The sequence below is a fragment of the Ailuropoda melanoleuca genome, chromosome 13 (genome assembly GCF_002007445.2).
Source record: "Ailuropoda melanoleuca isolate Jingjing chromosome 13, ASM200744v2, whole genome shotgun sequence".
Lineage (NCBI taxonomy): Eukaryota > Metazoa > Chordata > Mammalia > Carnivora > Ursidae > Ailuropoda > Ailuropoda melanoleuca.
In genome coordinates this window covers 69,955,096-69,981,069 of record NC_048230.1, presented here as the reverse complement: position 1 = coordinate 69,981,069, position 25,974 = coordinate 69,955,096, and the positions used below count along the sequence as shown (strand labels likewise).

Below are 25,974 nucleotides of genomic sequence, written 5' to 3'. Positions count from 1 at the left end.
CATAGGTGTGGGGTGAAGAGCCCATGTATGCAGAGTGCCTGGCAGAGAGCAAGCACTCTCCAATTATAAGCTCTCATTACTGTTGTCACCGATTTTCTGGACAATGCAAGGAGGTAGAGTTATAAATGTGGCATACTCACACCCAGCCAGCACATTACAGCTTCTGAAGAACATTCCAAAATCATGTTCCAAGTGTCCTATCTCCTGCTCAAAAAGAGCCTGAAGCTCTCTATGATGGTTTTTAAATAGGTCCACAAATTCTCTGACATTCCTTTCCTCAATAAATGGAGCCTAATTCCCCTCCCCTTGAGTGTCAGCTGGGCTTAGTGACTCACTTCTAATGAACGGAATAAAGCAGAACTGACAGCAGGAGATATCCAAGACTGGGTCATAAGAGGCCTTGTGGATTCCTCTTGGCTCTCTCTTCTGTGTCACTCCCTCTGGGGGAAGCCAGCTGCCTTGTCACAAGCGCACTCAAGCAGGCCCTACAGTTAGGCCCACGTGGTAAGGAACACAGGCTTCCTGCCAACAGCCAACGAGTGAACAATATTGGAAATAGAGCCTCTAGCCCCAGTCAAGCTTTCAGATGAGTGCAGCCCCAGCCAAACCCTTGATTGCAACTTCATAAAAAACCCTGAGTCTACAACATCCCAGCTTAGCCTCTCACATATTCCTGATCCACAGAACCTGAAAAATAATAAACATTCCTTGTTTTAAGCTGTTAGATGTGGGGTAATTTGTCACACAACAATAGACAACAGATACACTTTCTTTATGGCCCTGTGGTTAAAGGTCTGCTCTTCACCTGGAAAAGAGCCCCAATCCTGGGTCTGGTCCATCTTGGGACTATGGGGGCCATCGAAGAGTCCAGAGGCCAAGGCACAAACCACAAACACTAGGCCAGGCTGCCTATGTGCTCACAGGCTGTTTATTTATCCAAGAGGAAGGAGGAGAGGATGAAGAGAAAAACCGATGCCCCAGGTGGTGGAGCTGAGGGGAGAAATGAACAGAAAGGTTCCTCCTCTTTCTCTTGCCATGGACCCCAGGGAACTCCAGCATCAGAAGAGGCCTCTGGGGGTGGCTTAGGGGCCTCTAGGAGGCCTGGCAGTTGTTGTCTGGGGTCAGGATCCCCACAGGGGCAGGCCCAGGCTCGGAATGGCTTTTGTGTACGCAAAATATCTCTCTGCAAAAGGCACTGGTGGGGAAATGGTGGGGCAGCTGGGAGGTTACCCCATCACAGGCAGGATCCACTGTGTCCTGAGTCTGGGCCCCAGTCCCAAGACTATCCCAGCCTCCCTTAGAGGCTGGGACTCTGCACTCTTATTCCTTTCCGCTCCCTTCCCTCAGCCCAGTGGTGAGCAGGCAGTCAGCGGAGGCCAGGTCAGGCCATGTGGCAGACACCCTCTCTTCAGGGCGAGTGCATCCGGTGACCTCTAGGCCAAAAGCCCCAGGCGGGTGACTTTGGCCGAGAGGAAGGAGTGGATGATGAAGACCATGGTTTTGGGGCACGAATGCAGGTCCAGCTGCTGCAGGGTGGATGGAGAGAAGGGTCAGGAGCCCCATCCGGTCTGGCCTCCAGGACAACATAGCCCCCCGCCTCCTCCACTCACAATCTCTCCTTCAGCACCCCCGAAGTCCAGGAAGAGGAGGCTGGCACCGTCATCCGAGGACATCTGCAGCTTCTCAAAGGGCTGTCGAAGTAGCACAGCTCGGGCCGCACCGGGCTCCGCCGCCCACAGTGTAAAGCCCTTGTCGATGTGCACAGAGAGGTTGCAGGGACGGCCATTCCATGTGCAGGCTGCGGGGGGCACATGGGCACAGGCACAGATGGAACCTCAGAGACCATAAGCCCTGCTTTCGACCCTCGCCAGCAATGCCACAAATGGAGCTTGAATACCACTCGGGATGGGAAGCTCACTGCCTGGTATGCCATCTGTACATTCACCCGGTATCAAGTTGCCCCCACCCTCAAATACAGAAAAATGGGCGCTCAGAGAAACGATACCCCAATTCTAGTCCCACTTCCAGCAATACCAAAAGTGGAAAGGGAAAGCTTAAACTCTGCCATGTTCAGAAGGCCCACTCCCTCACTCCCTATAAAGGTATCAGTAGACCCACTGATCATGGCCCTTGGAGACCTTAGAGACCCATAGAATTACCCAGTTAAGTGTGAATTTCAGATAAACAATGGATTATTTGGACATACTTACACTAAAAAAATATTCGTTGTTTATCTGAAATTCCCATTTAAGTAGGTGTCCTATATTTTATCTGGCAACCGTACTCCAAGACCCATCTCTCACATCCTCCCCAGTGGAATCACAAAGCCGGGGCAAGAAAACCCAGGGAAAAGAGCCTTACTACCTACTGGGGTACCTGCACATCCAAAAGAGAGAGCTCTTAGGGATCCCAAAGCCCACTTTATATCCCCTTCCTGAAGCACCCTAGAGAAGGAAGTTTGAATGCCTCTGAGGGTGAGAGGCTCATTACCAGAGGGGCACTCCCCAGTCCACCCAGCCCACCTGTAGACACCTCCTGCACACCCTCAGCAGCCCGGTGACAGCCATCCACCAGCTGGCGGGTCCAGGCGGCCAGCTCCTGCGGCGACTCCACGCTGAACAGATGAGTGTCCACACCATGACGTGTGCCCGTGCGCAGGGCAAAAGAGAGCTCTGCATCGTAGGGCACCGAACCCTTGGAGGGGCCTGAGTGCACCAGCCTAGGGGCAGGAGGGAGAGGGCTAAGTGTGAGGTTGCAGACAGTGTGGAAATAGGCCAAGGGGGTGGTGACCTGGGAAGGGACCCTGTGACTCCTTTACCACCTCATTAGTGAACAGGACTTCCAGCTGGGCCCTGACTGACTCACAGGAGCCCACCCCCTGCCACCCTCCCGCTTGCTTCCTCAGCTCCAGTCATACTAGCATCTTCAAACTCACCAAGCACATTCTTGCCTCAGCACATCTGCAAATGCTGTTCCCTCTGTCAAGTGCACTCTTCCCTGATGGCCTGCATAGCTCACTCCCTCCCTTCCTTCAGCTCTTTGCTCAAATGTCTAAGAAGCCTTCCCTGACCTCCCTATCTAAAATAGCACCCCTGGCACTCACTAGCCTTTCTTTTCACATGACACCTTATACTTATTCCTTATTTGTTTCACTCGGTTTTTGATTGCCTTTTTCACCAGAATATCATCTAGAATACAAATTTTTGTCTGGTTTGTTCACCACTCTAGTCTCAGCAATTAAAGCAATGCCTGGCATGTAGTAGGTGTTTAATTAACATCTGTGACCTGAACTAATGAGTCACGTGATTAGTTTGGCACTCCATGACCTGCTTATTCCTGGTAGACAGCTGGCTTCTGACCCATGGGCCGGAGCCCCATCCAGAGGAAGAGACATGAGTAGCAAGGGCCCAGGCACTCAGTTTGATTCCCACTTGCTGTGTAACCTTGGACAGTTACTCCCCCTCTCTGGGCAACAGACTCAAGAGTTCTGGCCTTAGCCCCCTTTGCTCCTCACTCCATACACTCTCTCTCGTAACTTCAGCTACCCACTAGAGCTGCTGCTGACACCTAACTTCCCGTTTTCCAGCCCATAACTATAAACCTGCCATTTCCCAAGATTCCTATCCAAGCTCCCTCTCCGTCCCCCACACAATTTGCACTCAACTCAGCATCTTGCTCCAGCCTCCCCCTTTTGCACTCCCACCCCTAGTCCCACTGCTCACCCAGACACAAGCTCCAAACCTCCCATTCATCCATTCATCCTGGACACCTCCCTCACCCTCCCCATCTGGCAAGCACTAAGCCCAGTTAATTTTACCACCCATGTGTCTTCCAATGCAAATGTGGCCTTTCTTCTCCATCTGCTGCCTCCACCCACCTCCACCACCTCTCCTGCATGACTGCACCAGCCTCCCAGCTTCCATCCTGCCCCCTCCAGGGCATGTTCCACGTGGTAGCCACAAGGATTCTTCTAAAACTCAACCCAAGTCAGGGCACCTGCGTGGCTCAGTCACGTAAGCATCCGACTCTTGGTTTCGGCTCAGGTCATGATGTCGGGGTCACGAGATCAAGCCCCGCTTTGGGGTCCACATTCAGCAGGGAGTCTACTTGGGATTCTCTCTCTCCTTCTCCCTCTCCTTCTGCCCCTCCCCCTGCTCACTCTCACTCTCTCTCTAAAATAAATAAATAAAGGGGCACCTGGGTGGTTCAGTCAGTTGAGTATCTGCCTTCCACTCAGGTCATGATCTCAGGGTCCTGGGATCCAGCCCCTGTGTAGGGCTCCCTGCTCAGCAGGGTGCAGGGGGGGAGGGGTCTGTTTCTCCCTCTCCCTCTGCCCTTCTCCCCGTCCTGCTCTCTCTTGCGCTGTCTCTCTCATAAATAAATAAAATCTTTAAAAATTAAAATAAAATAATTTTTTAAAAAGCTTAAAAACTAATTTAAGAAAATTTTTAAAAACACACACACACAGGGGCGCCTGGGTGGCTCAGTCGTTAAGCATCTGCCTTTGGCTCGGGTCATGATCCTAGCATTCTGGGATCGAGCCCCACATCGGGCTCCCTGCTCAGCGGAAGCCTGCTTCCCCCTCTCCCACTTCCCCTGCTTGTGTTCCCTCTCTCGCTGCCTCTCTCTCTGTCAAATAAATAAATAAAATCTTAAAACACACACACACACACACACACACACACACACACACCCAGGTCACCTCATTCCCAGGCTAAAACCCTCCACTCTGCCACAACTCTTAAGGTAAAGCTGCTAGCATTCCTTAACTATGCAGGAGAGGTTCTGCAAGGGCAGGCCCTGCTGACTCCCCATCTCGTTTCTCTCCAGTTCCTGTATAGAGTCTACACCCCGCTTACAGCACACTCAGAGCTCCGTGAACACCCTAGAGCCCTTAATACCTCTGTACCTTTGCCCATGTTGTTCTCTCTGTATAAGATGCTCTTCCACTCTTTCTTAAATAGCAAACTTCGGCTCATCTGTCCAAGTCCAGCTCAATAGCACGTCCTGCTAAAGCCTCCCCCAACAGGCCAGGCAGAGTGAAGGGGTTCCTACAACTCTGTGCTATGAAGGCTGCTCCTAGATCATCCTCCCCCACCAGACTGCGTGCTCCCCGAGGGCAGACTGTTGGGATCAGCTCCCCGTCCCCTGAACCATGCTGCACATTTGGGCAGAGTAGGTGTCAATCAGTGAGTGACTAGTGGGACCTCACATCCTTCTCTTGCAAGCCCCCATTTTACAGATAAAGAAACTGAGGCCCCGACAACATAGAGACTTGCTTCAGGTCACCTGGGAAATAACTCAGGGCAGAATGAGGCTGGAATCTTCCACTTCTGAGGCCCACTGAGTGCATCACCCCCCCAACCTCTGGGTGAGACAGACACCCCTGCCTGCCTGTGGATACCTGGTGGCAATGAGTGGGGCAGTACGGGCTGGCTGGCTCAGAGCCTCACGGGTCTGGGGTAGATGGCAGTACAGAAGCAGCTCCTTCTCGGTCAGCAAGGCCAGGGTGGGTGCTGTGCCCCCACTGGGCAGCTGCAGGGGGCAAGGCAACAGTGAGGTGGGGCAGGGAGGGGAGAGGTCAGAGGGCCAGGGTGGAGTGGGACGGTGCATGGGAATGTGGTTAGCTCCGGGGGAAGGGTCAAGGTGGGGGACAGATGCCTGGACCAGCAGGCACCTGCTCAGTCAGCCAGCCGATCTGCTTGATGTCCTGGCTCCCAGCTGTGCTGGTGGCTGCCAGCAGTGCCTGCAGCTCGTCTTTGACCCAAGGCATCAGAGCGTTGACCTGGGCCTGGACAGCAGCTGCCCACGACTTTGCGCTAGCCTCATCCTTGGCCCTCAGGAAGAGGGTGTCTTGGCCATCTGCTGAACGGATCTCCAAATACCTGCAGGCACAAATAGAGTGGAAGGGAGGACCGGTCTATTAGGCTGCAGCTGCCCAACCTTGCAATCTGGCCCAAAACCCCATTCACTGCAAGACCGGAGAAACCACGGGGGTATCTATGAGACAATCAGGAGCGATGCTCACGGCTGGGGCTCCAACCACAACTGGAGCTTCACAGGGTCTAGGGACAAGAGACTATGACACATACACACATAGGCATATACATACAAATTAAACACATACGCAAACATGTGTGGTAGGAGCCAAAATCACTGTGGGAGGATTCATGATCTTGTTTTCTTCCTCCTGGTTTCTAAGGAGAAGAATTCTCCTGCTGAGCCAGCTCCCAGGTTCTCCCTTGTGGCACAGGACCAAAGTAATACACTAATGGTGGCAGGGGCAGGGGGAGAGCATGACAACTGAGAGGCCAAGTCAGTCTACATAAAAAGAGCTGAAGGAGTGGAGAAGGGAGAAGGGAGGGAGGGAAAAAGCCATGCGGACAAGTGTGGGGGAAGGGTTTCGGGGAGGTACCAAGAGGAGCGATGATAGGGAAAGGGTTTTTAAATGTTACGTGGACCATTAAAGATGTGCTCCTCCTCACCCTTCCTGTCACAGATGAAGAGGGGCAGAGACTGGAGGGTGACTCATGCAATACCTATTCCAACCCCCTTCACCTTTGCCTCCCTCTACTGCAGAACTAGGAAGCAAAATACTCGAGTTCCCGCCTCCCTTGCAGCTAGGGCTGGCAGAGGAAGAGGCTGGAAGCCTGACTCATTAAGGGCATTCTCTGAGTAGTGGTAAAAGCCTAAGGAGCTGACCCCGAACCATTTCTTAAACATGTGGAAAAATAAACCCCTCATTTCTTTAAGCCATTGCTTACTGGCGTTTCTGATACCTGCAGCCCGACGTAATCCTAACACTTAGTAGTAAGTGTGAAATATCTCTCATTATATTTTGGTTAGCAGATTGTGTTCCTTTGACAGGGATATTTCGTGCTGATAGGGAACCGCACTTATATCCAAGCTACCTGTGTTTCACGTGTGCACATGGTCAAGCACGTGCCTACGTCCATATACACATGTGAATATTAACATAAACATATGCAAACACATATGCACAGATCCACACCCACACTCATGCACAGATCCACACCCACACATATGCACAGATCCACACCCACACTCATGCAAATGCTCACATCTGCACACAAACACTTGCGTTTACATGTCAACTCCACCTGTACACACAGAAATACATGTACACACAGGCTTTAGGTGATGTCTGGGATCAGGCTGGGAGCCACGATTAACCTAATGTTCGGTAAGTCTCTGGAAGGACTACTAACTACCTTACCTTCATCCTACAGTGACCTGTGAATCACCAGTTCTTGCCTCATGGGGGCAGGCTGGGGCTGGGGCATCGGTAGGGGTGGGAGAGCAGGATGCTGAGCCTCCAGGACAATGTGGGGCATCTGCCGGCCCTGAACCTCAGCTGTAACTAGGACCCACAGCACAAGCCTTTTATGCTCACGCTATGTATACACCACCCCGATACTGCATACCCCACGTCATCAACATACTCCATTCAACCACCACCGTCGCTCAGACATCTACAGTTTCTAAAGCAGAGAGGGCTACCTGGAAGGAGGCAAGTTCCATCCCTTCCTGGGTGTGTGATCTTGGGCAGGTTACTTTCTCTCTCTGTCCTCATCTACAAAACGGGGGTGAAATAACAGGACTTTGCTCCTAGGGTCGCTGAGAGAGTTAAATTGTGCACGGTAAACACTCAATAATGTTGGCTGTTACCAATCTTCTCATCAGTGAACTGTTAAGGGCTGCTTATTTGTGAAGGATGGTAACTTTCCACAGCCCTGACACGAATGTTACTAGACATCTAAGAACCTCAGCGGAGTTAGAAGAGACCTGAGGGGATCACTGAGTCTGGAAACTTTATTTCCCAGTGAGGAATCTAAAGGTCAGTGAGGAAAAGGGACTAGTTCAAGGAGAACTAGGACTAGAACCCAGGGCTCTTCTACAGACCAAACTCCTCCTCAGATGTGAACTGCTCAGAGGAAAAAGAGAGAAGCCAAGCATACCATCATCCCCTTAACTGCACTCTCACACCCATTCAACAAGCATTTCTTACGCCCTACTATGCTCAGGCATGGTGCCGGTCACTTGCAACACAGAGCTATCTTTCCTTTGGCCCCACCACTTAACACCAAGGCACATCTGTCTGAGTCGCTCCCCACCCCAGACTTACCTGGGCTCCGAGTCACTGAGGGTGCACCTCCTTGAGACATACGCCATCTTCAAGGACATGTGTTTGGCATCACTGAGGTCCCGGGGTGGGGGGCCAGGGGAAGGTGGCTGTCGCTGAAGGGGTGAAGCAGGAGGCGAGTCCCAGCCAACCGAGGTTCCGCTGGCAGAGTTCTTGAAGTACGGTGAGACCTCCTTCATGTACTTGACTGGTCAGAGGACAGGTCAGCAGTTACTATTGTGGCATGGGCTCCCATGCAGCACTCATCACAACTGTCACTAATTCATAAGAGTTTAATTCATATCCCATATCACTATCCTCCTCTAAGCTAAAGTCTCTGACAGGCCAGTGTGGTAGAAAACACTGGATGCATGCCAACATCCATGCTCTCCTGTTCCCCCTGGTTTATAGGCCCATGCCCATGCTGCCTGGAAGAAAAACCACACTTCCCAGCCTCCTTTGCAGCTAGGTGTGGCCACATGACTAAGTTCTAACCAAGTAAGTAGAAGTGTTTGGACCTTAAAGGGAATGGACGACAGCCACAACAAGACAATGAAAGAGCACTGAGATGGGAGTCAGGAGATGTGACTGCTCTTCCACTGGCCCACTGTTTGCCTCTCTTTCTTCAGCCTTCTCATCTGCAAAGAGGAGACGTGGAATGAGCTAGTCCCATGGGACCGATTGGCTGCCAATAGTCCTCCAGTATAGTGATAGCCTTCAATCTTGAGACTTCCTTTTCCAGGCTCCCTTACAGTTACAAGTGCTTATGTGACCAAGTCTGGCCAGTAGGATGAGAGCAGAAGGGATATGTGCTGCTGCCAAGTTCTGCCTATTAAAGAAAGATGCATGCCCTTCCTTTCCTACTCTTTTCCCCTGACAGGGTTGAGCTGGCTGGAACACAGACCGGTGAAGCACCATCTTGACCGTGAGGACATCAGCCACAGATAAGGAAGGTTGACCAACAAAACGGAAATAAATGGATGGTGCCACTTTGGAGATGCCATGTCAGACTTGGACTATTACTTAAGAAAACAACAACTTCTATATATATTATATAGATATTATACGTATATATAATAATAAATATTTTATATTTATAAATATTTTATTGATGATTATATAGTATAAATATACATTTATAAATATTTTTATTTATTTATTCGAGAGAGAGAGCACTCAAGCAGGGGAGGAACAGAAGGGGAGGGAGAGGGATAAGAAGACTCTGCACTGAGGGCGGAGCCCTATGAGGGGCTCGATCATCCCAGGACACTGAGATCATGACCTGAGCCAAAACTAAGAGTCAGATGTTCAACCGATTGAGCCACCCAGGCACCCCAGGACTTCTATTATATTTAAGCCACAGTATTTTAAGGGTCTCTTGTTACAGTACCTTGTACCCTAACCAATATAGGTGCTCTTAGCTCTGACCAAACAAACATCATTGAGTAAGTATAGTAAACACCTTCTAGAATAGCGTTGTCCAACAGAGTTTTCTGTGCTTATGTAAATGTTCCATATATACACTGTCCAAAACAGTAGCCACTAGCCACATGTGGCTATTGAGCACTTGAAATGTGGCTAGTATAAATGAGGAACTGAATTTTTATTTTTATTTAATCTTAATTAATTAAAGATTAAATTCAAATAGTCACTTGGAGCTAGTGGTGACTACACTGGACAACAGAATTCTAGAATAACAGCACAGATCTACTTCTCTGCCCAACTGACCCATAAATTCATGTTCTGACATGTGATCCTGCCCTTCTGGCTATGCTAGCTAGATCAAGGTGAACACCTGACCCACACTAGGCTACCCAAATTGAGACGGGGAGAGAGTCGAGACTGGTGTCTTGAACAAACATGAATGCTATGGGGGCAACCATCTTCTTCTGTGGGGACAGAGAAGAGGAGAAAGCTGGTCTGTAAAGAGAAATAGTGGAGATGCATGCTGAGAGACAGAGGGAAGGCCCTGCCAATCACCTGCTAACGCTCCAGTTTCTGATACTCATCCTCTAGAAAGTCGAACTGCCGTCCCAACAGGAGTTATGATATTTGCAACCAAAACAGTCTTGATTGGGGCCTGGATGCATGCCTTTTTAGAAAAGGAAGATCTGGGGCACCTGGGTGGCTCAGTCATTAAGCATCTGCCTTCGGCTCAAGGCCTGAGCCCAGGGCTCTGGGATCGAGCCCTGCATCAGGCTCCCTGCTCCGCTGGGAGCTGGTTTCTTCCCCTCCCACTCCCCCCTGCTTCTGTTCCCTCTCTCGCTGGCTGTCTCTGTCAGATAAATAAATAAAATCTTAAAAAAAAAAAAAAGAAAAGGAAGATCTCACTAACAATGGCAGCTAGAAGTAAAAGGCAATATGATGACAAGGTTGATCTGATAGGAGTAGAGATTCAGAAACAAGTCAGTTTTCTTGAGTACTTACTATGTGCCAGGTATTGGACTGGCCTTAGGTAGGACTGGGATGGTAAACATATGCACTTAAGCTACCACTTCATTATCCCTTGCTCATGGAAGACATCATAAATCAATCACATTTGCCCTGGCATCTGGACTGTTCCCAATTCTGATGAGCAGCAGTCTCCTCATCCCTAAAATCAGCTAGTGGGAGGACAGTGTGTACATCAAAGTAGTTAAAAGACTTGCCCAAGTACTGGTCTCTCTTCCCCAAGCTAGGCTTTCCCCCTTGTTGCACTACTAAGGGGTGCCTAGGCCTTCTAGTCCTTGGGCAGCCTCCCCCTCTCTTCCCTCAACTATCATGCCCTCATGGCCATCTGGCTTGCTAACCATCCAAATTCTGCAGTCAGAGCCTCGCCAGTATGCTCTGCCTGTGAGCAGACAAGCCAGGAAGGGGTGAGGAAGCAGTAACTGGCCCAGCTCCCTGGAAAAGCCAGATAAGAAGCTATTTCTATCACAGGAGACTGTCCCTCAGGCTCAAACAGGACCCAAGGCAAACAGCAGTGAAAGCAACAGGGAGTTACAAACCCTACTAGGGTTGAAAGAGCAATTAAGTTGAAAACAAGGGCAGGTTTTCTTGAAAGAATTAAGCCCAGGTCTGAAGTTTAGGAACTAGGACTAAAAATGACTCAATGACTCATCCTCATCATTACAGCAATGACTTATCCCAGGACTGACTATTGGATTAGGTGGGACACATCACAGCCTAACTGACAGCCAAACCATTCCCCCCTTTTCTCTTTGCTAACAGAATCCTGAGCTCTACAGGTTGGGCTTCTCCCCAAACAAGGAAGAAAATCATGACTGGTCAAAGCTCATCATGATCATTCCATCCCTCTTGCTTGTGATTGGTTTAGCAAGGGGCAAATTATACAATTCTGGACAATGAGAAGTGAGGGAAAGCACACTGCCTTCCCTTTCTCTCCTCTCTCTAGCCTTTACAAGTTGCTGGGAGGGGAGTTGGTCCTAGAGCAATGATAGTCACTTTTTGAGCACAAGGACTGGGGTCCACACACTGAGGATGGTGAGGCCTTAAATTAATCTACCCTGTAATCATGCTGCTTTTAGGTATTCTGGGAGAAAACTCATTTCCTTCCATGTCTAAACCCCTTTGAACTGAGTTCCTGTTACTTGCAGACAAAACCATCCTGATTAATACAGCCTCCCCACTTCCCACCCTGTATGGGGAGGGGGGATACAACTGATACATCCCCCTGCTGTCACTAGTCACACCCCTCCCCTGCACAAAGTCCTGATCTGGCTCCCCTGCACCCTTCATCAAAATCCAAGGCTCAGGGCAGCTGGGCCTGGGTGGCTCAGTTGGTTAAGCGTCTGCTTTTGGCCCAGGTCGCGATCCTAGGGTCCTGGGATCAAGCCCCACATCAGTTTCCCTGTTCAGCGGGGAGCATGCTTCTCCCTCTCCCTCTGCTATTCCCCCTGCTTGTGCTCTCTCACTCATGTGCACTCTCTCTCTCAAATAAATAAATAAAATGTTAAAGAAAAAAATCCAAATCTCTCCAGGACCTGAGCCCTGTCTACCTCTCTGGCTTTACCTCCTGCTACATCCCTAATCTCACCCTCTACTAATCATCCTGGCCTCTTCAGAGCTCTCAGAAGCTGTATGAGTTTCCAAACTTACACACCTTTGAAAATGCAGTTCCCTCTGCACAGAATGCCCTTAGTATATAGGTTTTTTTTAAGATGTTATTTATTTGTTTGTTTGTTTATTTATTTATTTGACAGAGACAGCGAGAGAGAGAGCACAAGCAGGGGGACCAGCAGAGGGAGAGGGAGAAGCAGGCTCTCCACTGAGCAGGGAGCCCAATGTGGGGCTCGATCATAGGAACCTGAGATCATGACCTGAGCCAAAGGCAGACACTTAAAGACTGAGCTACCCAGGCATCCTACAGTTTATTTTTTTTTAATTTTATTTATTTATTTATTTATTTATTTGAGAGAGAGAGAGAGAGTTTGTGTGCACGGATGTGTGCTTGAGTGGGGGAGGGGCAGAGGGAGAGGGAGACAGAATCTCAGCAGACTCTGCGCTGAACGTGGAGCCTGACATGGGGCTCAATCTCACGACCCTGAGATCATGACCTGAGCAGAAATCAAGAGTCAGACGCAACCAACTGAGCCACCCAGGAGCCTCAGTACGGAGTTAAGAGACAGGCACTCTTGGATTTGCATTCCAGCTCCAGCGCTGTCTAGCTGCGTGACCACAGACAAGGAAATTCACCTGTCTGGGCCTCATTCTGCAAGCTGATAAAAGAGGAATAACAATGTCTTCCTCAGGGAGATGCTAGAATTAAATAAGATGATGTAAAATATGTGGCCGAGTTAAGGGACTCAAGAAATACTAGTTTCTCACCCACCAGCCGCCCCTGCCCTTCTTAGAACTCGGCTGTGGTTTCGTGTGCTGGGGCTCTCTCTCACCAAAATGGGAGCTCCTAGAGGACAGAAACTGGACTTGATTTGAACCCAGAGTCAGTGTTCTATAAACGGAGAAATGAATGCCAGGACAGGACAGGTTCATTCAGGAGGGAGAAGGTGCCACAGCCCAGGCCAGTCCCATCGCCCCTCGAGGAAGCCCTCCCAGATGCCCACTCTGGATCCACTACACCCATCACTTCTGCAGTCCCCCAGACCCTACTCCTCTATGTGTCTGTGTGGGAGTCTGTGTCCCCTACCAGGCTGGGAACACTGTGCGGGCAGGGACCTCATCTGACTCATCCCTGTGTCCCCAGAATCCAGCAAGGATCTCCTACGCTACATGCTCAGCTAATGAACATTTGTGAACTTTGAAGCTGGAGAAACTACTTAGAGTCCCTGCTCGCCCAGGCCGTCCAGAACTAGGTCCTCCTTCTCCTTTCCCACAGAAACATACTATAAATGGTCAGCACACCAGCTGGTGCCCAAAACAGGGCTTGGGTTTCACAAACCAATTGGCTTGTCCCAGAGTGGGGGTGGGGTTCAGGGGGCCCCAGAGTGTGGCCATAAATAGCCCAGCTCTGAGGCCTCCTCCCTGCTCTGATTTCGGTCTGAGTCACCCGCCCAGGCAGGGTGGGGCTAGCCAAAGGCAGTGGCCTGAGGGCTGATGGCCCTGTGGTCAGCATTCTTGAGGCTCCAAAGATAAGTCCAGCTAGTATCCACACCCTCCCCAGCCAAGCCCCCGACCCAGGAGCATGGTGAAGCAGTGACACATGGATCCTTCCTCCTCAGGAAAGCTAAGACACACAAATGTAGGACACCCTGCCCCTTCCAGAGTCCCCTGTTCCCCCACAGCTCTGCCAAGAAGAGACAGCACCCAGCCTTGGCCCCAAGGATCCAGGAAATAGATTCCACCAGAAACACAAGACCTGAGATAGGGCAGGACACCTCACCTGGCCCCGTATAACTGGGAGGGAACATATGTACTGCACAGAGAAGGGAATACATATGTTTTAGCTCAACGCAGTATCCCCAGCACTTATCCCAGTGCTCAATAAATGTTTGTGACTGAATGTCCTGGCTTTGAGTCTTGACCGAAGCCCGTCCTCTAAGCTCAGGCTGTTCCTTGTCTGTTCAGTGGGTGGTCACTTACTTGCCCCTGCCCAAAATTACATGGTCTATCCAATTGTTTACTAGGCTAGAGCCTCTCTCCTCCAGCCAAAATGTCAGTTCCATGAGAGCAGGGACCTGTTTTCTTATTCAATAGGGTATCCCAGAATCTAGTATAGTACTGACATATAGTACCGGGTAATCGTTAAGTATGAAATTTATTCAATGAATGAATATAGACAGGCCTGGGGCTTCTCATCCTGGAGAGAAAACACTGAAGGCAGGCTCTGGAGTGAGGCAGATTTGGGTACAATTTCTTTGCTCTGTGACCTTGGACAAGGGACTTGACTTCTATGACCCTCTGTTTCTTCATCTGTAAAGATTATTTTATTTTATTTTATTTTATTTTATTTTATTTTATTTATTTTATTTTATTTAGAGAAAATGAGAGAGAGAGAGACAACATGCAAGCAGGGAGAGGAGGGAGGGGCAGAGGGGGAGAAGAGAGAGAATCTCAAGCAGACTCTGAGCTGAGCACAGAGCCCAACACCGGGCTTGATCCCATGACCCTGAGATCATGATCTGAGCTGAAATGAAGAGTGGGCCGCTTAACCAACTGAGCCACCCAGGCGCCTCAATTTCTTCATCTTTATAATGGGAGTAAAATACATCCATTTCTCAGGATACTGAGACTCAGTACTGTAAAGCACTTTGCCCTGCCCAGCATACACTAAGTCTTCAGTAAACTGCAGTGTGGTTATTACTTCTGCTGCTGTTCTTAGTGTGAGTGTCTAAGGGATAGGCACAGGAAGCAGTGATAGGCAAAGATTTCGATCCAGGCCCTGTCACCTGCTATCTGGCTTTGGTGAATGTGAGCCTCGTTTTTCTTGCCTATATGATGGACACTGATGTGCTGGCTCTCTCAGTAAGGTACTGTGAAGATTCAAGTCCAGGCTGCCCACCTGCCTCTCATGGATGGTATGGAGAGAATGTAGGAGTCTAACAGGCTCTGGAAGGGGCGACCTTTAAGGTTCTGCTGGTCTCGCAAGGCTGGGTTATAAATAGTTCCCAGCCCTTGGCAGGCCCTGCATCAGGCCTGACCAACAGAGCCTGCATTGCCACACTCTGGGGCATAACAGTCTCACCTTACTACACCCTTGTGCAGTATAGGGGACACCATCTCTCAAGATTCTAAAGGCAAGTGAACCCTTTGACCTAACAATACCCTTTGCAGGAACCTAGCTGCAGATAAAGGCTCACAAGTGCACAGAGGGCTCACAGCACCGTTGTCTATGGTGCAAAAGGCTAAGAACAACTTGAATGTCCATGAGTAGGGGCGGCTAAATACAAGATGTGAGCTCCCTGACTGGCAGACCACTCAGTCTTGTTCATGGCTATGTCCATGGCGTCAACATCAAGTCCTGGCACAGAGTAGGGGTTCAGTAAATACCTTTTAAATGAATACGTGAATCCCAATAAGGGGATATTATACAACCATTAAAAAGAATGGGACAGAGCTACATGTACTGAGCTGGAAATATGTCCTCAACTTGTGAAATGATAAAAATAAATATGGAAACTTTCTGAAAGTGTGAAAATATCAACTGTGCTTGTCTCTACAAGAAGATAATTGCTTGAGGGGCGCCTGGGTGGCACAGCGGTTAAGCGTCTGCCTTCGGCTCAGGGCGTGATCCCGGCGTTATGGGATCGAGCCCCACATCAGGCTCTTCCGCTATGAGCCTGCTTCTTCCTCTCCCACTCCCCCTGCTTGTGTTCCCTCTCTCGCTGGCTGTCTCTATCTCTGTCGAATAAATAAATAAAATCTTNNAAAAAAAAAAAAAAAAAAAAGATAATTGCTTGGGGCTCCTGGGTGGCTCAGTTGGCTAAGTGTCTGTCTTTGACTCAGGTCATGATCTCGGGATCCTGGGATGAAACCCCATATTGGGCTCCATGCTCAGTGGGGAGCCTGCTTCTCCCCTTCCCTTTGCCCTTCCCCCCACCCCACTTGTGCACTCTCTCTCTCAAATAAATAAATAAAATCTTCAAAAAAAAAAAAGATGATAATTGCTTTACATTCTCCTGGGTTTTTTTATAAGTGTATATTACTTATTACATTATTTTTAAAATCAACTTTGCTTTCAAAAATATACCACCGCATGGGCGTTAACATGCAACTGATGAATCACTAAATTCTACCTCTGAAACTAATGATACGCTGTGTGTTAACTAAATTGAATTTAAACTATATATATATATATATATATATATATATATACACATTCCAAATGTAAGACAGGATCCAGAGATGGAGCTTTCATTGCCTCGATAAGCAAAGGGCTCCAGGACCTTAGTACTGGGAGAAATTCGCACTTACTGGGAGCCCACCATAGACTAAGCACCAAGCTTGACTCTCACAAACACATCTTCATCTAATCACAACAATTCAATGAGAATGATCCTTATGTAACAGTTGAATACATTGAATAAACAATCTCACAGGGGTGATATGACTTGTAGCAGCACATCAGAAATGTTTAAGAACTCAAGTTTTTACATCTGACAGATCTGAGCTCAAATTTCATCTCTGCCACTGTGTGACCCTGGGAAAACAGCATCACGTCTCTGAGTTTCAGTGTTGCCATCTGCACAATGGGATGAATAACAAGCCTAATTCATAGAGGCGGTTTTGAGGATTCAGTGAGAAAACATATGGAAGGCACCGAGCACAGTGCCTAGCATACTGCAGGTGCTCAATAAACAGCAGACACTATCGTCACGATCATTATCATCGTAATTTCCTCCACCACCATCAGCAGCCAGGCTTACACAGCTAATTGAGGCCAGAACCTGTCTCCAGAGATCACAGGCATTTTAATCAAGATCCAGGCAACAGGCCAGGCCTAGATTAAGCCAAGTTTTATCTACAAGCAGTCACATGGCCTAAACATGTAAGCATGTGTATGGCTGTGTGTGTGTGTGTGGCCAAATAAATGTTTCCTTGAGAAAAGTGATTACAACAACAGGTCTTTGTGGCTGTGGGAGGACTGGATGGGGGCTCCATTCAGAAGTCCCTCAGGTGCCTCAGGGGATCAACAGCACTTGGCTAAGCCAAGCAGGGTGGTTTCATATTAGCTGGATCCAGGACTTAATCCGTCTTTCGACAGTAGTGATACATTAAGCCAGATTTTGGGCAGGACACCTGGCAGTGCCCATCTCCCAGGGGAGGAGCCGGCAGGAGTTCCAAGGACTCATCATGGATACTCTCAGGACTTCAACAAGCCCGGCTTGAGCTTTGAGCCCCATCTTAAACATTTAGGAAAGTCAACCGCAATTGACAAGGTTCAGGTACAGTAGAAACGGTCAGAGATGTACCCCCGGACAAATCCCTACTGACCAAGAGCTAATGTGTGCCGCTGGGCTCAGTGCCAGGCGCGGGGCTCTGAGACAGACTGCACACGACTCCTGCCCTGAAAGACCTTCGAGTTCACTGGAGGAAACAACGCGGCAGCCTGCTGCTGACATAAAGATGAGAGAGGCTGACATTCACTGAACGCTTACGTGCAAAAGACTGTGCTATGCACTTCAAATGCACTGTCCCAATTTTAGAGCAAAAAACCTAAATAATCGAGTACCTACTATGAGCGCTGGCCTTGGGGTGTTTTAGTTTCTCATCTCACAGATAACCATGCAAGGTAGGTATTACCCAAGACTGAAGAAATAGTGGCCTCTGCAACCAGACAGACCTCAGTTTGAATTCTGTCAATTTATTAGTCGTATGACCTGAAGAAAGTTATTTATTCTCAACAAACCTTGGTGACCTTATCTGTAAAATGAGGATTACTTAATTGCTATCACTGTATGCTGTCTTTTTTTAAAGATTTATTTATTTAGTTTAGAGATGGGGGGAGGAAGAAGGGGGAGGAGCAGAGGGAGAGGAAAAGAGAGAATTCACAAGCTGACCGTGCTGAGTGCAGAGCCTGACACAGGGATCGATCCCAGGACCCTGAGATCATGACCTGAGTCAAAACCAAGAGTCAGATGCGCAACCGACTGAGCAAGCCAGGCGCCCCACACTATACTACCTTTAATCATGAATATTTATGGACATGCTACTCTATGGCTGTTATCTTTAAAAAGTCTGAACTTTATGTGGGATGTATTTTTACTATTCTTTAGTAGTAGTATTATTATTTTTTAAAGATCTTATTTTTAAGTGGGGCGCCTAGGTGGCTCAGTCATTAAGCATCTGCCTTCGGCTCAGGGCGTGATCCCAGTATTCTGGGATCGAGCCCCACATCAGGCTCCCTGCTCAGTGGGAAGCATGCTTCTCTCTCTCCCACTCGCCCTGCTTGTGTTCCCTCTCTCGCTGCCTCTCTCTCTGTCAAATAAATAAATAAAATCTTTAAAAAAATAGATTTTATTTTTAAGTAATTTCTACACTCAAGTGAGGGTCAAACTCACAACCCCAAGATCGAGAGTCACATGCATGGGGCACCTGGGCAGCTCAGTCAGTTAAGCATCAGACCTTGGTTTGGGCTCGGATCATGATCTCAGTTGTGAGTTGTGAGATCAAGCCCCACCTCAGGCTCCAGGTTCAGCATGGAGACTGCTTAAGACTCTCTCTCCCGGGTCCTGGGTGGCTCAGTCAGTTGGACGTCTGCCTTCATCTTGGGTCATGATACTGGGGTCCTGGGATTGAGTCCCACATCGGGCTCCCTGCTCAGTGGGGAGCCTGCTTTTCTCTCTACCTTTCCCCCCTGCTCATGATCAATCTCTCTCTCTCTGTCTCTCTCTCAAATAAATAAATGAATCTTTTAAAAAAAAAAAAAAGTGTGATGGGGTGCCTGGCTGGCTCAGTCGGTCAGGTGTCTGCCTTCAGCTCAGGTCATGATCTCAGGGTCCTGGGATCAAGCTCCACATTGGCTCCCTGCCTGCCTCTCCCTCTCCCTCCTCTTCTCCCTCTTCCTCTCTCCCCGGCTTGTTCTCGCGCTCTCTCTCTCTCTCAAATAAATAAAATCTTAAATAAAAAAAAAAAAAGAGTGTCATGCTCTACCAACTGAGCCAGCCAGGTGCCCCTGTCCTTTAGTATTATTTTTTTAGGCATCACAGGCTCTCTGTTGTCCCTGTCTTGCCAGCCACAATGGATGTGGAGGGGGTGGAGGGGGTGGATAGCATTTCGCTGTCTCTCCCTTTTCCCCCAGGCCTGGTCTCTAAGGGCCAGGCTAGCCCTGGCACCAGGTCTGTGCACACAATGGGCCTCTCTAAGCAGCAGACAGAGGCGTGTTGGCTGCCAGCTTGGGCCCAGACTCCGATCACAAACACATCCCTGTGGCTGAGAACAAGCTGAAAACATTTGTGCAAACCCCTGACCTAGCAGAGAAAAGGGCCTAGAAGGCAGGCTGGAGTTAATGAGGCCCAGCTGAACCCCTGACTTAGGCCAGGGAAGTAGGGCTGGCACCCAGAGTTAGCTAGTGACATCTGTCCTTCTAGGATGCTCTCAGGGGGCTCTGTACCCACTGAGCCCCAGGCATCAGGAAAGATGCCCAGCTGCCCTGCCAGGTTCATATCCAAAGGACAGGCCATCTTTCCATGGCCCCTTGGAGGTGGCCTCCGAAGTGGGATGGGGATCGGGAAGTTTTGAATAACGTGGCTAGTAATTGGGCTCCAAGGCAGAACTGAGGCCCAGAGAGCGTCTCAGGAGCCCTGAGTCCAGACTGGTGAAGCTGCCAGACCCTTACCTTCTCCACAAGCTCCCCCATAATCTCAAGGACCAACCACATCCCCGCATCCTAGCTCCCTCAAATCCTCCACGCTTCTCAGGTCACTTTTGCAATTCAAACCCTTGACCCCAATGCCTGGCCCCCACCCGTTTGCTGCCTTGGGTGGAACGATTGTTCCACAAGCCTGCTGGGCTAGGAGAGCAGCTCAAAAGAGACTTCAGCTAAGAAAAAGCTAGAAAAAACTAACAAGAAAGCCACATCTCCAGGGGCACCTGGGTGGCTTAGTCATTAAGCGTCTGCCTTCGGCTCAGGGCGTGATCCCAGGGTCCTGGGATTGAGCCCCGCATCGGGCTTCCTGCTCTGCTGAGAGCCTGCTTCTTCCTCTCCCACTCCCCCTGCTTGTGTTCCCTTCCTCGCTGGCTATCTCTCTCTCTGTCAAATAAATAAATAAAATCTTAAAAAGAAAAAAAAAGAAAGAAAGAAAGCCACATCTCCAGACTCTTCCTCCTATCCAATCCTGCTTAGGTCAAACCACCACCATCTCCTTCCTGTTCATGGTCCCAGGTTCCTCGCTTCCATTCTCCATCTATTTCTGCCTCCCTCCAAACCAGACTGATGCTGCTAAAACCCAGATGTGCCCAGGTGCTGCTCCTGCTGAACCCCCCTTCAACGGCTCTGTTTCCCTCCAGAGGAAGTCCAAATGACACTCAAAATGAAAGCTATTGGTCATCTCTGATCTAATCTAATTCCAACCGATAGGGAAACTGAGGGCCAAAGAAGGCAAGTGTCTTACCCAAGGCCAGAGATTCATCACAGGGCAGACAGATTTTAGAAACTGATTTTTAAATAGTTTGTATGAACGAGACAGTGTTTATGTTTTGTGTCTTCCACCAGATGGTGAGCTCCTTCAGAAGAGGGCCTGGGTCTGATTTTGCTTCTGACCCAATGCTCTGCACACCAGGTACATAGTAGGTACATAAATGTTTCTTGGCTTAGTAAGGAAGGAATGGAGCACCAGAATGATGCAGAAGGCTCGGGTGTTAGCTCCTGAAGCCAAGAGAAGCCTCGAGCTTCCAACGCTCAAAGATGCTATCTTCTCAGAATGACCCATGCTGAGAACCCAGATAGAGAGACGTTCTCAACCTAAAGACAAGAGGGTGAGGGGACCTCGGTGTGGATTAGAAATGTGTCTACAGAAGAATCTTACCACCTACAGATTAAACTTTCAAACAGCAAAAACTAAAAGATCTCAAGTCAACCAAAAGTGACATTTTGATGAGTTTCAACTGCATTACTGGCTATAAATATCAAAGTAATGAGGCATAGGGCAGGGAGAGCTCTTAGATCTGTGTCACTTATGAGTGATCTTATTTAACTTTGCTGTTAAGATCTGACTGTTATACTTAAACTTCAAGGACCAATACCACAGAGTTGACTTTTTTTAAAGTATATACTTAAAAGATGCACCAGAGGCACTTAAATACGTACACCGAAAATGTAAGAATAAAACAAAACTGAGAGAGACCCGAGGTCAGGACCACAAGCATGGCAAAGATCACCCAGAGCCTGTTTGTTTCTGTGGCCTCTTGGAGACCTGTTTGGGGGAAACAAAGGCAACCTATCAGGACACAGGCCTGGGGCTCAGCTCAGCAGCTTTGCTAGCCGTGGCATTCTCCATCAGCCCCCGCCATCTCCCTGTGTCTGTTCTGGGCCAAGAGCCAAACACACATTCCTCAGGCCCCCACAGCTTCCGGAATTGACAGAGGGGAGTTTGAAGAAAGGGCTGAGCAAAGCAGAAACCTCCTGGGAGAGATGGCAAAAGGCAGATATGGGACAGCCACGGCAAGAGGCTTATCACAACCGATGGGGAAACCGAGGGCCAGAGAAGACAAAGGTGTCATCCAAGACCACACAGTGCAAGGATAGTGGAGGGGAACCACCAAGGTCCGCCTCCAAAACTCCTCTCTGATCCTTGCTGGAAGGATCTGATGTTCTGCAACATAAAGGCCAAAGTCTTTATGTCTTCTCCCAAAGGAGGATGGGTCTTAGGGGTTTCAGGGTCCCTGGAGCTGAGAGCTCTCCAGTTTCCTCAAGAGAGAATATTAGCTGCCCCTTCCCCAGTTCCTCCCTGCCCTTCTCTTCCCCCCGATTCACTTGCTGGGTGGCAGATCCTGCCATGTACCTTTTGTCCTGATCACACAACCCAGTAAGACAGAAGTGACATCCCTGTTTTACAGATGAGGAAACTAAAGCTCAGGGAAATGAAATGACTTGTCCAAGTCTACAGAGCTCATGAATGGGCGAGAGGAAATGAAAACTAGGTCTGTCTAACTCTGAACCAGCTCTCCCACTACCACCCCATTCTGTGTCAAGGCACGTCCCCAAGTTCTGTTTCTGTTTTCAACCCTGCCCACCTCCCAGCCCCCACGCTGGGCTGGGGCCATTTGAGGCCTGGGGGAAGCAGGAAAGAATTGAACAGCCTTGGTCCCCAGTGCTTACCCTCCAGCACCACCTCTTTGCCCGTCTTCTTCAGGACCTGCACCGCCTCATCATGGGTAGCAGAGGAGAGGTCTTCCCCATTCACAGACAAGATGGCATCCCCCACAAAGAGGGCCTCGGTCTGGTCAGCTGCCAGGCCCTTGAAGATCTTGGAAATGAGAATAGGCATCTTGTTCTCACGGCCCCCTGCACAGGCACAGAAAGAGGAAGAAACTGAGGCAGACACTCCAGTGCTTGAGAGTCATATGAAGGCAAAACTACTTCTGAAGGCCTACCTCAGTGCCCAGCCCAGTGCCAGGAAAGCGGGGATGAGAGAGTAAAGAGGGTCTCAGAAATGAGTCTTAGAGTCTTAGAACGCTAACGAATCATGTTCTAAATTCATAATGGAGATCGGTCACTGGATCTTTGGCTAAATGCTTTGGGTGTTCACCCATGTTTGAGTAACTTACAAGAGCTTCAATAGCTTTTTCTTAAATAGTTTGTATTTTAAGCAATTTTCCTACAATGGAGGAACCCACTGATACCCCTTAATCTGGAATAAAGACAGAAACCAGTTATTGCTATGTTCCCCCAAGGATCTCTTAAGCAATCGGAAAGTTTTACAATCCAGGACACCAAGGCCTTAAAGTCTAGATTTCAAAAGCCTATCCAGATTGCATCTCTGATACAAAAAAAAAAAAAAAAAAAAAGCTAATACATCTTATTGAATTGCTTTATTGCTAAACTCTTGAATATCCTTTTAAAATATGCAATAGTCATAATAGTTCGTATTAGTTTCACATACCAAGCGCCAAGCGCCATGCTAAATGCTTTCAATGTTGTCTCACTGCATCTTCACAACCTCCCAATCACACATGCACGTTCAGTTTCCTCTCAGGAGAAATGCAGTGCAGACAGAAGCCCCTTGCCCAAGGTCAAACAGCTTGTTGGTGGCAGCAAGGCAGTATTTGAACCTAGGTCTCCTGGCTCCAGAACCAACACTCTTAACCCTATGGTTGACTGTAAGTCAGGCCCTCAGATATCACATTACCGGAATACTATCCCAGAATACTGAGGATGAGGAACTAGTGGCCCATAAAGAGAAGGTCATTATTTCAAGGTCACACAACAAATTGGTGGTAAGGCTCGGACTGGAACACCTCTCCTGGCCCCCATGCAGGCCCAACAGTTTACTCACTGCACTGCACAGGATTTGAAGCCTAGAAAGGAATGGGTTGTTTTTGTGTGTGTGTGTTTTTTTAAGATTTTATTTATTTTTTTGACAGGGCAAGAGAGGGAGAGAGAGAGAGCACAAGCAGGGGGAGGGGCAGAGAGAGAAGGAGAAGCAGGCTCCCTGCTTCGATGCAGGGCTCAATCCCAGGACCCTCAGATCATGACCTGAGCCAAAAGGCAGACACTTAACCAACTGAGCCACCCAGGCACCCCTCGGAATGGGTTTCTATTTATATCTGCTCTCCTCCACCAGAAACTAGGGACTTCACGGTTTGAAGCTATGATCATTCCAGGCTGCCTCAGGCTGGGCGGGACCCTCAGAGGGAGATCACCATGGCAACAAGAGCCCAGGCTCCATCCAGGAAGAACTGAATGGAGCTGGTACTTCCCCTGACCCCTCCTAAAAGTACCTTCACTCCCACCTGGAAGTATGGAGCTAAGGAGCAACTTTATGTGACCTTGGAAAGTCTGTGCTCCTCTCCAAGTCTCAGCTTGTCCATCTGTAAAATGGAACTCTATATTAACTCTAAGTTCCTTTCTGCTTTAACACATTGAGTGGAAAATTTTTGGATTGATCTGTTGCCCTCTTCCCTTATGAAGTTTAGGGACAAGACTGGTGTCCACTCTCTGTCTTCCCCATTTCTCCCTTTTAGATTCCTTTTGGTCGGCTGCCTGGGAATGTGCCCTTCCATAGGGAAGAACCAAATCCCCTGGGCACTCTCTTAAGGCCTGATCATTGAGGTTCAAATCCCAGCACTGTCATTCACTGTTTGAGCTTGGGAAAATTGTTTTATTTTTCTGAACCTCAGTTTCTCCACCTGCAAAATAGAGATTATGCTCCCCAGTTTTTACCACTTGTTGCCTGGATGAAATGGATCATAAGCCTAGAGTACCAGGCACAGCATTCAGCACACAGGGGTAGCCATCCCCACCCTCTCACCCAGGCCCAAGGGTCTGGAGACACCAATGAATAGACCCAGCACCAGGGAGAGAGAACAGTGTATATCCAAGGTGATACAGAGCCGACACCCTTTCCCAAGGCAGATAGCACCCCGAGAAGCAGATGGGTAGGAATGGTGAACCTAGCTGCTGGGAGTATCGTGGGATTTTAAGCACTACGGTTAGTTGCTTTGGGAATCTCTCTTGGCCTCCATTTTTCCTCTCATCTAACAGCAATAATTAACCAGGCACCTACTGTGTGCTGGCAGGGTGAGTACCTTGGACTCCTGTTTTCACAGAAACGTTACAACTCTATCATTAGCCTCATTATACAGTGAGGAAACTGAAGTCCAGAGATGGGAAGTGACTTGTCTAAGTTCACACAGATCCAGGACTCAAACACAGTCTGGTTGCATCCTAAAGAAAGTTCTCAGTATTGGGGGCTGAGATATGTCCACTCCTCTCAATTATGTGCAAGGTGATGATGGCCAGATCAGGAAACTCAAGCCCAGGACTCTCCGCCTAGGAACACAGGGTCCTGGATCCTCAGATTTCTAGGTCCTTTCTGGACCCCTAGCTGTGAGCCCAGCCTGTGCCTCTACCCACGTCTCCAAACCTGTGCTCCCAACTCTAGATCTTACCCCTCCCCTGCACCTTGGTTGTGTCTCAGGGACTTCTTCCTCCGTGCCTAGTAGCTTTCCCAGACCTCAATCCCCTTTCTCCATCCTTTGCTCTCTTAAGGCCCCTCTTGCCCTTGATGTCCGTGCAACCCCGACATCTCTATGCCTCCGCACAGAACTCCCCACCCACCTGTCCTTGGTGCACCCAAACCCGCTCCACCTGTGCCTTCGGAGTGAGACCTCCGACTCCCGAAACCCCTCCAGCCTTGGTGCTTCCAGTGTCCTCTCAGATACCCTCCTTGGCGCCAGACAGAAGTCCTCCAACGCCACGTCCTCCGTAGGCTGCCAGCCTCCGCGACCCCTGCGCCCTCGGCGGCCCCACAGACACCGCGACCCCCGTGCCCTCGGGGCCCCCGCGCCCACCTTTGATGCTGATGCCCAGCCCGCCGGCATCGGCCTTGCGCACCGTCACGCGGCGCCGCTGGAGCAGCAGAGCCTCGGGCAGCTGCGGGGGCGCAGCGCCAGGCTCGGCGGCGCCGTTGAGCTGCGCGGGCTCCGGCTCCCGCGGGGCGCCGGGCTCCGGGCCGAACTCGCCGTCGGCGGGGCTCACGGTCAGAGCGTCCTCCGCGAGACTGAGCAGCACCCGCTGCCACCGCTCGCCGCCAGCCCCCGAGCCAGCCCCGGCGCGCAGTTCCAGCAGCCCGGTGCGCGGGGAGCGCCTGCCTGACGCCATCTTCGCCTCCGAGCCCCCGGGCCGCCGCGCCCGCTCTGCCCCGCAGTGCCCGGCCCGCTCCGACCGAGCGCCCAGGGCAGAGGGCAGCGGGGGCCCGACTGGGCCAGCCGCT

At 49.7% G+C, this 25,974-nt stretch overlaps 1 protein-coding gene across 2 annotated transcripts; it reads right to left on the bottom strand.

Annotated features, from left to right (window-relative positions):
- Nucleotides 1–912: 912 nt before the first annotated feature.
- Nucleotides 913–25,967, bottom strand: SNTA1 (syntrophin alpha 1). 2 transcript variants are annotated; one of them, XM_002918292.4, is made up of 8 exons: nucleotides 25,553–25,967; nucleotides 22,359–22,544; nucleotides 8,147–8,351; nucleotides 5,678–5,885; nucleotides 5,405–5,535; nucleotides 2,523–2,719; nucleotides 1,611–1,798; nucleotides 913–1,526 (listed from the first exon to the last, which is right to left on the bottom strand). In XM_002918292.4, the coding sequence occupies exons 1-8, from the start codon at nucleotides 25,860–25,862 to the stop codon at nucleotides 1,434–1,436; spliced, it is 1,518 nt and encodes a 505-aa protein (XP_002918338.3). In that variant the 5' UTR covers nucleotides 25,863–25,967; the 3' UTR covers nucleotides 913–1,433. The 2 variants fall into 2 exon arrangements, with proteins under 2 accessions (XP_002918338.3, XP_034496855.1); XM_034640964.1 differs by lacking the exon at nucleotides 22,359–22,544.
- Nucleotides 25,968–25,974: the final 7 nt, after the last annotated feature.